The sequence below is a fragment of the Dipodomys ordii genome, unplaced genomic scaffold (assembly GCF_000151885.1).
Source record: "Dipodomys ordii isolate 6190 unplaced genomic scaffold, Dord_2.0 Scaffold50, whole genome shotgun sequence".
In the NCBI taxonomy this organism is placed as follows: Eukaryota; Metazoa; Chordata; class Mammalia; order Rodentia; family Heteromyidae; genus Dipodomys; species Dipodomys ordii.
Window position 1 is genome coordinate 5,364,551 of NW_012267266.1, and position 13,305 is coordinate 5,377,855.

General features: G+C 41.8%; 1 protein-coding gene across 6 annotated transcripts in view; it reads left to right on the top strand.

Moving 5' to 3' along the window:
* The window catches only part of Brd8 (bromodomain containing 8), a 54,277-nt gene that overhangs the window by 32,897 nt on the left and 8,075 nt on the right, over positions 1-13,305 (top strand). For 2 of the 6 annotated variants that reach the window (XM_013020417.1, XM_013020420.1), the window contains 3 exons: positions 1,161-1,265; positions 1,691-1,735; positions 3,356-3,738. In XM_013020417.1, coding sequence (XP_012875871.1) covers positions 1,161-1,265; positions 1,691-1,735; positions 3,356-3,415 — 210 coding nt within the window. In that variant the 3' untranslated portion in view covers positions 3,416-3,738. Of the gene's footprint in view, positions 1-1,160; positions 1,266-1,690; positions 1,736-3,355; positions 3,751-7,363; positions 7,643-9,096; positions 9,367-11,304; positions 11,460-13,305 lie in introns of those variants that run through there. The other 4 variants (XM_013020418.1, XM_013020422.1, XM_013020423.1 and 1 more) reach the window with 3 other exon arrangements.

Genomic DNA, 13,305 nt, shown 5'->3' on the forward strand with positions numbered 1-13,305 from the left:
GAACTCTGGGCCTGGGCACTGTCCCTCAGCTCTTCAGCTCAAGGCTAGCGCTCTACCACTTGAGCCACAGCGCCACTTCCGGCTTTTTTCTTATGTGGTGCTGAGGAATCAAACCCAGGGCCTCGAGCATGCAAGGCAAGTGCTCTACCACTGAGCCACCTTCCCAGCCCCCATCATATGCTTTTTCATTAAAATGAAGTATCACTAGCTTTTTGCCCTAGGTGGCATTGAATATTGATCCTTCTATCCCTGCCAACCTAGATTACACAATTACACCACCATTGAGATTACAGGTGTGCCCCACCATGCCACACCTTAGCAAATACATAATTTACCTGGTATATGTTCTGAAACAAAGAGAGTTTCTTAATTTTTTTTTATCACAAATTATTTATTTATTTTTCCATCCTAGGGCTTGAACTCTGGGCCTGAGTGTTGTCCCTGGGCTCCTTTTTGCTCTCTACACTTAGCCATAGCACCACTATTAGCTTTTTCTGTGATTAATTGAAGAGAAGAGTTTCACAGGCTGGGAAGGTGGCTCAGTGGTAGAGCGCTTGCCTTGCAAGCCTGAGGCCCTGGGTTCGATTCCTCAGCACCATATAAGCAAAAAGAAAAAAGCCGGAAGTGGCGCTGTGGCTCAAGTGGTAGAGTGCTAGCCTTGAGCTGCAGAGTTGAGGGACAGTGCCCAGGCCCAGAGTTCAGGCCCCACGACTGGACCCCAAAAAAAAAAAAAAAAGAGAGTCTCACATATTTTGCTGCCCAGGCTGGTTTGGAACTGTGATCTTTAGATCTCAGCTTCCTGAGTAGCTAGAATTGCAAGCATGAGCCACTGGTTCCCAGCCAAATAGTTTACTTCTCTCCTAAAGTTCTATTATCAGGCACCTTTGAGACGTTGATATTGAAAAGATATTTTATCTTTGCAAAGTTGGACACATTAATTGCTGAATGGTCTTTGGTTCATATAGAGGATAGAAATTTTGATCCTATATTACTACAAAAAAAATTTATTCTAGAATCAGAGCTTAATATGCTAAAATTTCAGTAAGTCAAAAATAATTTGAGTAAAATAAAAATATACTATACAAAATCCTGTTCAGAAAGCTTAAAGGGTCTTAGTTTTTTCTTACTGGGCCAGTTCTGTATGTTTCTTCTCCCTACAGCAATTCTTGGCTACACAGTTGATTATGCAAACTTCTGAATCTGGAATTAGTGCTAAAAGTCTTCGAGGGAGAGATTCTACCCGCAAACAGGATGCTTCAGAGAAGGTGAGGAGGAAAAGTGTTTGGTGCTAGAAGTCTGAAGCATCCAAACAACCTTGTTGCTGCTTGATATTGCAAAGCTTCTACATTCCAAAAGAAAAAGACACAGCTCTTAGAAATCTGCTGAGAGACCCAATTAGATGGGAGAAATTTTCAGCATATGAGTGAAATATTTCTTTGTGAGAATGCTTTCAGGATGGGAGAAACAAATTAGCTTTCCGCAGTTGGTGATCACTACTTTTTGGTTTTTGGTTTTTTTGGGGTTTTTTTCCCAGTCATAAAGGCTAGATTGGATCTCTTTCTTCTTGTTCTTGAGTTTTAAAATTTTGTCTTTGTGTGTGTGGTTGCTTGTGTCTCTGTCCTGAGGTTTGGGGTGCTTGCAGCCTAGAGTTTCCGTGGAACCTGATCAGTGTTTGTTTGTCCTCTAACAGGACAGTGTCCCCATGGGCTCTCCTGCCTTCCTTCTCTCTCTCTTTGTAAGTATTGAATGGCTGCAAGGGGTGGTGTTGCCAGAAAGAGTCTCTGCTCCTGCTGGGGGTGGGTGGCAGAGGGAAATCTAACATGTAGACTATGGCAATATCTTGAAATTCTTTTTATTCAGGTCAATGAATAAGAAACTGTCTTCTGCATTTCTGTCTTTGTGTGTGTGTATGTGTGTGTATGTGGGCTGGGCAGAGACTGTTTATGAGATCACTGGACTGAAATATGAAATATTTTAGAGTAAAAGGTCTAGGAGGCATCTGCTCATTTCTTGACTCCACCTTTTAGCAATTCTTTTCTTACAAGTAGAAGTTTACTCAGAGCAGCAGCTGCTACCTGGCTTTTAACAGTGCTAAACAGTGTTCCTCCTATTAGCAGTATTTAGCACAGTTTTTCTCCCAAAATTAAGTTCTGAGACAAATCCCTGATACACAAATGCTCAGTAAAACTTAAGCCAAAGATTTCAGTAGCAGTGACCAGTGCATAGTTACGGCTGGAGGAATTATATAAGCTAGAGCTAGCCTAAAGACGTATTCTTTCCATCCATGAACTATGACTGTTGTTTATTATGGAACAATGAAACATGATGTAATGGAAGAGACATCAGACTATAAGTTTATCTACATGGTCTCAAGGTCATTGGAAATTTTCTGGGGCCTTGATATCCTCAACTGTGTGATAAAACTAATAATCATGTACCTGTCCAGCCTACCTCACAGGGATGTTGTGAGGATGAAATAAGTATGGAATGGGCTTGAAAGAAATAATTAAAAGTATTATACAAATGCAAGGTGTTATTTTTATTCTTACTGTTGCCTCATAGGCAGATTTGGTTCGTGAGCTCCAAAAATTTTAGAATCCTTGCATAATAGAAATGTAAAAGTAATCTGGCCCAGCAAAAGTCTTCACTAGTTCATCTTGCCTACAGGCCTCCCAGCCTGTACCACAGACAGAACACTATGATCTGCGTTTTTTCTTATTGGCCTGCAACAGTGACTCTGGATCCCCAAGCAATTGGCTGGCTATTGCAAGGCTGATTAATAGGATCGTTTATCTATTGAAGACAGCAAAGTATTGCACAAGAGGAAGGAGCTGGGCTGCAGGGAGAGAGCAGCAGATGGAAAGAAGCCTGATTGTCCTGATCTCATGGAAAACAACTGTCAGGAGGTGCTAGGGAACTAGTGCCAGGGTCAGTCTGCAGGAAAGGCCTTTCTTATAGGGACCAACAGCTGGACAGGTATGTTAGCCAAGAACCTCATTATTCATTCCCTTTTCTGACTCTGCCACCTTTCATTTACTCTTCCAATTCCTTGCACATGATTTGGGCCTGGGGGGGATGACTAATAAGTCATTCTGTGGGACCCTAGGTAGATTCCAAGGACCTTTGTGATGGGCATGAGCAAGATACTCTGTCCTACATTTCCTCTCACAAACTACAAGGTGTTCTTTTAGCTACTCTGTGGGAATACAGAAAATGCCCTCCTCCTCCTGGAGTTTCCTACTGATTCTCTCCTCTTCCCCCAAGAAAACAAATCTCCCAACATTTTTGTTGTACATTGTCTCTTACCTCCTAACCAACTCACTTACATTCCTATTCTTTCTCTGCTGTCATATAGGATGGGGGAACCAGGGGACGCCGCTGTGCCATTGAAGCAGATATGAAGATGAAAAAGTGAATCCTCAAAGTACCCTCTTTGAGCTGAACCTGAAATGAAGTAAACAAGCTAGAGCTTGGGCTTGTGGGCCCAGTTCCATACTTGGTCTTAGCCAAAAGGTCAAAAAGTGATATGGGCCCAGTTACAGAAGAGGAGACACCGGGCCAAATGACATGAGCTGAGAAAAATCTCAGAAAGTTGGAGTAACATAGTTGCCTGTTTTAGGGCAAAAATCATGGGCTATGTTAATGCCCTAGTGTGTAGCTAGTTAGTTGTAACTAGGTTGTAATGTACAGACTTTTTTTTTAATAATAATAAACCTGTGAAGTGTGTGTATACAATAAATAAAAATTTAGCTTTTGTTGTATCATTTGCGTGTGTGTGAGAGTGAGTGTGTGTGAAATAAGTGATTTCTTTTACATAACCTACCTAAATATTTGTGGAAATGAGGTTACAGCTGAAGTGCCATCTTACAAGCTACCTGCTGCAGCTGAGAGGAGGACTTAATTTACATTTGTATTTTTAACATACTGAATTGTGCAGTAAGGGCTATCTTACTCAGATTTTCTTCAATGGGAAAATTTAAGGTTTTCAGAATTCTGCTCATGTATTGCTTAAAGAAGAGAGTACATTTAAGAGGCATTGGCTTTTACGTTAATAAGTATCGTAACACTTTTGCAGATGGTATTTCCAGGGTAAGATATTGCCGGTTCCTTTCCATTTCTATGGGTCTGACTCTTGTACTGAGAGTTTTCTTTTTGTTTTGGAGATGGAGTCTCGTTATGTTGTCCAGGCTCTCTTGGAACTAGCAATTCTTCATTCTCTGCCTCCCATGTATCTTGTATTACAGATGTGTGTCATCATGCCCAGCCAAGAGTTCTTGATATTCCTGCTTGAAGGCTAACCTAATAAAAAGTTCTCTTGGGCTGGACATGTAGGCAATTCTAGCATGTGCAAGGTCCTATGTTCAATCCCTAGCCCTGTGGAAAACCAGAGATCAAATTTATCACCTGAATTCTGTTACTAAGAAAATTTCAGTAGTGAACTAATTATGAGCCTTTTATTATAGAGTTGATTAATATGGCATTTTGCATTATGTAACGCCATCTCCAGAAAGTTGGGTTTAAGAAGAATCACAGGTCTTAAACCTTTTAAAACTTTAGTAAATTTTAGTAAGGAAATAGAAATAATTAGAATTCAAGGCAATCCATAAATGTGTTAAAAGCATTATTAGAGATGGTGAAAAGTGAACCAAGTTTAAGTCTTTGGTAATAAAGAGATAACCAATAAAAACATAGTAAGGGACTGGAAGTTGGCTCCGTAGTAGAGTACTTACCTTGCATGCATGATGCCCTGGGTTTGATTCCTCAGCACCACATAAACAGAAAAAAGCCAGAAGTGGCGCTGTGGCTCAAGTGAGTGCTAGCCTTGAGCTGAAAAGCTGAGGGTCAGCACCAGGCCCAGAGTTCAAGCCCCATGAGCGAAAAAAACAAAAACATTGTAACGAATAGTGAATAGTTAAGAATACAGTCAAATAAGACTAAAGGACTTGGGATGGCAGAAATTTATATTCAAGGCAGCAATTGATACTTGAATAGTTTATAGTAGGTTGAAGTAAAGAGAAAAACTAAAAGACTGCCATTTATTCAGAAGTGAAGAAAAATATTCCAAGAAAGACTGGAAAGAAGACTTGCTTAGTAAACAAGAAAGGTGATTAGTAAGAGGAATGAGAAAATTGGGAAGAGTGGTTTTAGAGATAGGAAGAAAGTATTTCAGTTAGAAATCTAATTAGATATAAGAAGAGGTTTAGTAATAGGAATAAGGGATGGGAATATTGAATAGGAGAAAGTTTTAAGATTGTATGAAAATGGTAGGCTATATAAATGAAATTAGATGCATAGAGAAATACCAGAATGCGTATAAGTAGTAAAGCTTTACCTAGGTATGAAGGTGCTTGAGTTGCAGCACCCAGAGGGCTCGGGCAGAAAGTACAGATTCAAGAGCATAGTGAGGTTTTTGTCTCAACCTCCCCCGTCCCCCCAAAAAAAATTACAAGTAGAGGTTGGGACACAGTAATGAGCTGTGCATAGTTTCAACTCAAAACTATACAAGCTTATATACATCTTTTAAAGAAATTTTATTTTTTGGGGGGTCCGGTCGTGGGGCCTGAACTCTGGGCCTGAGCACTGTCCCTCAGCTCTTCAGCCCAAGGCTAGCGCTCTACCACTTGAGCCACAGTGCCACTATCGGCTTTTTTCTTTTTGCATATGTTGTGCTGAGGAATCAAACCCAGGGCCTCAGGCTTGCAAGGCAAGCGCTCTACCACTGAGCCACCTTTCCAGCCCTAAAGAAATTATTAAAGCACAGAACCAAGAAAACTAAAGTTGTAAGAAGCAAAAGATAAAGGTGCAAGAAAAGGATAATATATTAATGGGGAAGGGAAGATAGCTTTAAAACTTAAATGTTTGTTTTTATTCGAAATTGACAGATTTGACCAGAAGGGTGGCAAAATAATCTTGAAGATGTTTTAGTATAACAGTTAACATACATACACACTGGGGAAAATGCTTCCTTTCTCCTCAAATTTACTGCTTTGTAGTTGCTTTATGGGTGATTTGGGATAGAAGAAATCTGTTCAGTTATTTTCCAGGTTTCCCCCATCCCCTTTTTTGTAATACGATAAAATTCAAGTTAAAAAGTCGAGTAAAGTCAGGCACCAAGGTTCATGCCAGTAATCCTTGCCACTCAGGAGGCTGAGATCTCAGGATCATGGTTTGAAGCTAGCCTGGGCAGGAAAGTCTATGGGACTCATTGACAATTACCCACCAATATGCTGGAAATGGAGTTGTGGCTCAAGTGGCAGAGCACTGGGCAATGTCATTCCTTCCCTTGCTCCCAAGTTTTTCCCTCACAACTCACAAATTGTATAGTTCTTTTTCAACATAGTGTCTACAGTGACTATCACTGATGTATTTGTTCACGCTTTGTCAATTTCTGTATCTTTCCTTACTCTCCCAAAGAAGATTAAGAAAAAAGCCAAGCACCGGTGGCTCATGCCTGTAATCCTAGCTACTCAGGAGGCTGAGATCTGGGGATCATGGAGCAAAGCCAGCCTGGGCAGGAAAGTCTGTGAGACTCATCTCCAATTAACAACCAGAAAATCAGAAGTGGTGCTATGGCTCAAGTGGTAAAATGCTTGCCTTCAGCTGAAGAGCTCAGGGATAGTGCCCAAGGCCCAGAGTTCAAGCCCCATGACTGACGAAAAGAGAAACAGCAACAAAAAAAATCCCATTTCCATTTTCTAGAGTTCATTTTTATAATTATTTTCTATGATCAGATGTACAGGCATTGTGTGTTTGTATTTCTCTCCTGAGAATATTCTCTTTTGGTCTCACTTTGTGTGAATACTTAGGAGTCCTGTATCATGTCCTGGTGTATTAATGTAGCTTTCCCATAGGAAAGAAAATGTGAGCCTTTTGTATCTTGAGCTTGGCTTCACTTAACATGATTTATTCTAGGTCCATTCACTCCCTGCAAATGACATAATCTAGTGGTTGTGTAAAATTCCATTGTGTATAGGTACCACATTTTTTTATCCACTTATCTATTGTAGGGCATCTGGGCTGTTTCCATAACTTGGCTATTGTGAAGAGTGAAGCAATGAACATGGATTTGCAAGTGTCTTTATGGTATCCTGGCTTGTGATATTCTGGGTAGATGCCTAGGAGTGGTATGGTTGGGTCGTAGGGAAGATTTATGTTAAGTTTTTTGAGGAACCTCCAGACTGCTGTCCATAGTGGTTGTACTAGTTTGTCATTTCATTTTTCAATATCTACCTTCAGCTAGGTTTTACTCTTACTAGTGAGCAGAAAGAAATTTCTTGCTCCTTTCTACAGAACGTGGATGATGGCATTACCTTAGAAATATTGATTTGAATGAATTTAATGTATTTTTTCTCTATATTTACAGATGGGGCGTGAGTGGGTTTGGTTGGATTCTGAACGAGACTATCCCAATGAGTCTGAGTTGAGCAACGACTGCAGGTCCCTCTTCAGCTCATGGGACTCCAGTCTGGATCTTGATGTAGGCAGCTGGAGGGAAACTGAGGATCCAGAGACTGAGGAACTAGAAGAAAGCAGCCCAGGGAGAGAATCTAGTGAACTGCTTTTGGGAGATGGAGGCAGTGAGGAATCTCAGGAAGAGAACGAACAAGTGAGCAGCCAGAACCTCCTTCACTTTCTCTCTGAGGTAATGGTGAGCTATTATATTTGGAACTCCTGGCCTACTGCCTCAGGCTCCCTAGTGCTTAGTTTTTTGGTCATATGCCGCTATCCTTGGCCTAACTTTCCAAAAATGCATTATCCTTACATGCTTCTTCCTCTCTTAAAATCGTTCACTAAAATATAAACTCCGTAATGGTAATGACTAGCTCATTGCTGTGTCCCCAGCCCTTGTGGTAGAATATGCACCAAATGGTTGTGGGGCTTTTTTTTTTTTTTTTGGTGAGGGGTGAGGTGGTGCAGGTCCTAGAGCTTGAACTACTCAGGGTCTGGGTGCTATCCCTGATCTTCTTTTTTTTTAGGGAGAGGGAGAGAGGAGGCCTTGAACTCTGGGCCTTGATGCTGTCCCTGGGCTGTTCAGCTCACAGTGAGTGCTCTACCACTTGAACCATACATAGTGCCACTTTCAGTTTTCTGGTGGTTTATTGGAGATAACAGTTTCACAGAGTTTCCTGCTTGGGCTGGCTTTGAACCACGATCCTCAGATCTCAGCTTCCTGAGTAACTAGGATTACAGGTGTGAGACACCAGCGCCTAGCTATCCCTGATCTTTTTCTCAAGGCTAGTGCTCTACCCCTTGAGCCATGCCTACACTTCTGGCTTTTGATGGTTAATTGAAAATGAGTCTTATGGGGGCTGGGAAGGCGGCTCAGTGGTAGAGCACTTGCCTTGCATACATGAGGCCCTGGGTTCGATTCCTCAGCACCACATAAGCAGAAGAAAAAAAAAGCCGAAGTGGCGCTGTGGCACAAGTGGTAGAGTGCTAGCCTTGAGGTGAAGAGCTGAGGGACAGCGCCCAGGCCCAGAGTTCAGGCCCACGACCGGACTCCTTCCCCCCCCCCCAAAAAAAAGAGTCTTATGGACTTTCCTGCTTGGGCTGGATTTGAACTGTGATCCTCAGATTTCAGCCTCCTAAATAGCTAGGATTACAGATGTTAGCCACCTGCGTCCAACTTAGAATATGCACCAAATGTTCTAAGACCAGGATATTTAGGCAGCTGAGTTCTAGAAATTACAATTTTTTCCAGATTGCCTTAATGAGAATCCTTAACATTAATTCAAGTGCAACTACTTTGGCAAAGGCTAAGAACCAGAAATAGATAAGGACAGATGATTATATGCATCCTGCAAATGAACATTCAATATAATCTAGGTTAAGATCAACTAGTATCCAGTTTAATTAGTGCCTGTTCTTTCTCTAGTTTCTGTAGCAAAGAATATTTTCAGGCTTAAACTTTTGGAAGAGGCAGCAGTTAACTTACATATATATTTGCTAAATTTAAAATGATTAAATTGATTAAGTAAACCTACTTGTCATATCAGACCTAGTCACAGTAACAACATAAGCATATAGCATTACGGATTAATGGATGATGGTTTCCAATGGTATGCCTATGCATCTAATAATAAACTTTGATTACAGGTAGCATATTTAATGGAACCATTGTGCATTAGCAGCAAAGAACCAATTGAAGGTGGCTGCCCTACATCTGGAACCAGGCAACAAGAGGGAAGGGAAATTGAAGCTACTGAAGGATATGGGGAGCCCTGCAGAGAGACTGAAGAGCTTTTAACCAAAGCAGACCCCTTAGCAACTGAAAAGAAGCTACTGGGAGAATATAGAAAGCCAGAGATGACTCTAGTCCCCTCAAATACTGATATAATTCAGGAACTATTCACAGAGAGTGAAGAGGTAAGTGAATAACTTACATGAGACGTCTGGTTGGTCTTGATGAAACAGAGCAGAGTGGTTAGAACATAGCCCAACTCCAGATAACCTAGGTCCAAATTCTGGTTTTAGTACCAGTTTTAGCTATGTGATATTAGGCATGCTATTAAATAATTAGAATCTCAATTTTCTCTGCCACAAACAGGTTAACACTGCTCTACTCTAGATTTGTTAAGAAGCTGAAGTGAGACAATTCAGCAGGATATGGCTTACACCTGTTCCCAGCTACTATGGAGGCTGAGGTGGGAGCATCACTTGATCTAGGAGTTTGAGACCAGCTTAGATAACAACTTAGTAAAGCCCTGCCGGGCACTGGTGGCTCATACCCATGAATCCTAGCTGTTCAGGAGGCTGAGATCGCAGTTCAAAGCCAGCCTGGGCAGGAAAGGTTGTGAAACTCTTATCTCCAATTAGCTGTAGCTCAAGTGGTAGAGCATTCACCTTGAGCTGAAGAGCTGAAGGACAGCACTCAGGCCCAGAGTTCAAGCCCCATGACTGACAAAAAAAAAAAAAACAACTTAGTAAAACCTTATCTCAAAATAAATAAGACAACTCATGTCAAGCAGTTAGCACAAAACTTGGCTTATAGTAAATAATCAAATATAAAATCAATTGTTAATATTATCTGACCAACTACAGTAACTCCAAGACCACAAGTGAGCTGGGTGCCAGCTAGGGCCTGTAATCCTAACTACTTGCAAGGTTGAGAGAGAAACAGAAGGTGGTGGCATGTGCCTATGATACCAGCAACAACTAGAAACCTATAGTTGGCGGATTACAGCTCAGGCATGTGCCCTGGAGAAAAGCAAGACCTTCTCCTAAAAATAACCAGTGAAGGCTGCACACAGGTGGCTCACAACTGTAATCCTGTCTACTAAGGAGGCTACAATCTGAGGACAAACAGTTGGAAATCAGCTAGGGCAAGAAAGTCCATAAGATTTAACCACAAAAAGTTGGAAGTAAAGTTGTGTCTCAAGTGGTAGAGCTAGTGCTCTACTAGCTTTGAGCAGGAAAGTGCAGGGATAGTGCCCAGGCCCTCAGTTCAAGTCTCAGGACTGGCACCAAAAAAAAAGATGCACTGTATTAATAATCTGATATATGAGCATTGTAACCTCTTTGCATCTTAATTTTTAAAAATCACTTAATTAGCCTGGTACTAGATTACAGGCTCAGATCTGTAATCCTAGTTACTCAGGAGGCTGAGATCTGAGGATTGCAGTTCAAAGTCAGCCTGGGCAGGAAAGTCACTCAAAAACTAGAAGTGATGCTGTGGCTCAAGTGGTAGAATGCTAGCCTTAAGCAAAAAACCTCAGGGTCAGCTCGCAGGTTCTGGGTTCAAGCCCTTTGATGAACCAAAACAAATAAAACAGTTTTTTTTAAGTGCCTTCAAAGCACAAACTAAGGTGATAATGATTTTTAAAATACAATGTTCAACGAATTGAGTAAATGCTGCTCTTTCATTTTGGAATGTAGAAACAGGGTATGCCAAAGTTAAAATTCTCCCGAAAGATTATTAAGATTTCATTGACTTAAGTCTAGTTAAGCCAATTTTCTCTAATTTCTCCTGTGGCTTTACGAATAATCAACTTCTCACATTCAGCCTTCATAAACTGTGCAAAGGGGCTGGGAAGATGGCTCAGTGGTAGAGCGCTTGCCTTGCATGCCTGAGGCCCTGGGTTCGATTCCTCAGCACCACATAAGCAAAAAGAAGAAAGCCAGAAGTGGCACTGTGGCTCAAGTGGTAGAGTGCTAGCCTTGAGCTGAAGAGCTGAGGGACAGCGCCCAGGCCCAGAGTTCAGGCCCCATGACCGGACCCAATAAAAACAAAAAACAATAAACTGTGCAAAATCACAATGGGGATAATTATTTTAAAAAGTTTGCTTTGTTTTCTGGAATTCCCAGGAGGCTCACGAAGACTCTAAAGAAGAGGACCAAGGTGAAGGGTATATTTCAGAGATGGAAGAACAGCTCCCTTCAGGTGACATTGATGATAGCCTCAGTTTTCAGGAAACTCCCCTGGTGGATTTCCTTTACAACAGTACTAACTCCTCAAAACTGTAAGTTCAGGACTCTGGATGTTGTTCAGTGATAAATGCTTACCCATGCATAAGGTCTTGAGTTTGATCCCCAGTACTGGGGGGGAAATAAATGCCTGTAATCATACTTAGGAGACTGAGTCCATGAGAGTCACAGTTCAAAGCCAGCCCAGGCAGGAAAGTCTATGAGACTCCATCTTCAATTAGCCAGCAAAATATGAGAAGTAGAAGTGGGGCTCAAGTCGTAGAGTACAAGCTTTGAAAAAGAAAAGCTAATGAGAGAGCATGGGGTCCTGAGTTCAAGCCCCTGATAACAGCATTAAAAGAAAAGAAAGGGGCTGGGAAGGTGGCTCAGTGATAGAGTGTTTGCCTTGCATGCACGAGGCCCTGGGTTCGATTCCTCAGTACCACATAAGCAGAAAAAGCCTGAAGTGGTGCTGTAGTTCAAGTGGTAGAGTGCTAGCCTTGAGCTGAAGAGCTGAGGGACAGTGCCTAGGCCGAGAGTTCAGGCCCCACGACTGACGAAAAGAAAAGAAAATGAAAGGCTTAGAGAATGTGGCTAGCAAGCATAAAGCCCTGGGTTCCTCAGTACCACATATACAGAAAAAGCTGGAAGTGGCACTGTGGCTCAAGTGGTAGAGTGCTAGCCTTGAGCAAAAAGAAGCTCAAGGACAGTGCCCAGGCCCTGAGTTCAAGCCCCAGGACTGGCAAAAAAAAAAAAAAATACTGGTCAGGTGCTGGTGGTTTATGCCTGTAATCCTAGAAACTCAGGAGGCTGACATCTGAGGATCACATTTTGAAGCCAGCTTGGACAAGAAAGTCTGTGAAACTCTTATCTCCAATTAACCATCAATAAGCTAGAAGTAGAGCTGTGGCTCAAGTGTTAGAGCATGAGCCTTGAACAAAAAAGCTCAGGGACAAATGGCTAGGCCCTGAGTTTAAGCCACATGGCAAACACTAAACAAAGAAATGGAGTAGGAGAAGTAAAGAAAGAAACTGGGAAGGAAGGAAAGAAAAATGAAAGAAAGAAGGAGGGGAGGGAAACCCTAAAAACAAAGCAATTAACTCTTTGTCCATTTTGTCCATATATCTTTTTTTTTTCTTTTTGGCGGTCCTGAGGCTTGAACTCTGAGACTGGGTACTGTCCCTGAGCTCCTTTTGCTCAAGTCTAGTACTCTACCACTTGAGCCAGCACCATCTGTGGCTTTTTCTGTAATTTAATTGGAAATAAGAGTTTCACAGACTTTCCTGCCCAAGCTGGCTTCAAACCATAATCCTCAGATCTTAGCCTTCTAAGTAGCTGGGATTACAGGCAAGAGCCACAGGCATCCAGCTTGTCCAAATAGCTTAAGTGATATAGAAAACAGCAGACAAGCTTAAAAGTATTTTTTATTTAATTTTTTTTATTATTATAAAGGTGATGTATAAAGGGGTTATAGGTACATAAGTAAGGTAATGAGTACATTTCTTTTTCTTTTTCTTTTTTTTTTGTCATGGGGCTTGAACTCTGGGCCTGGGCGCTATCCCTCAGCTCTTCAGCTCAAGCTCAAGGCCAGCGCTCTACCACTTGAGCCACAGTACCACTTCTGGTATTCTGGTGGTTTATTGGAGATAAGTCTCACAGACTTTCCTGCCCAGGCTGGCTCTGATCCATGATCCTCAGATCTCAGCCTTCTGAGTAGCTAGGATTATAGGCGTGAGCCACCAGCACCCAACATGAGAATATTTCTTTTTTTTTTTTAGGTCCAGTCGTGGGGCCTGAACTCTGGATCTGGGCGCCGTCCCTTAGCTCTTCAGCTCAAGGCTAGCGCTCTACAACTTGAGCCACAGCGCCACTTCTGGCTTTTTTCTTTTTTGATTATGTGGT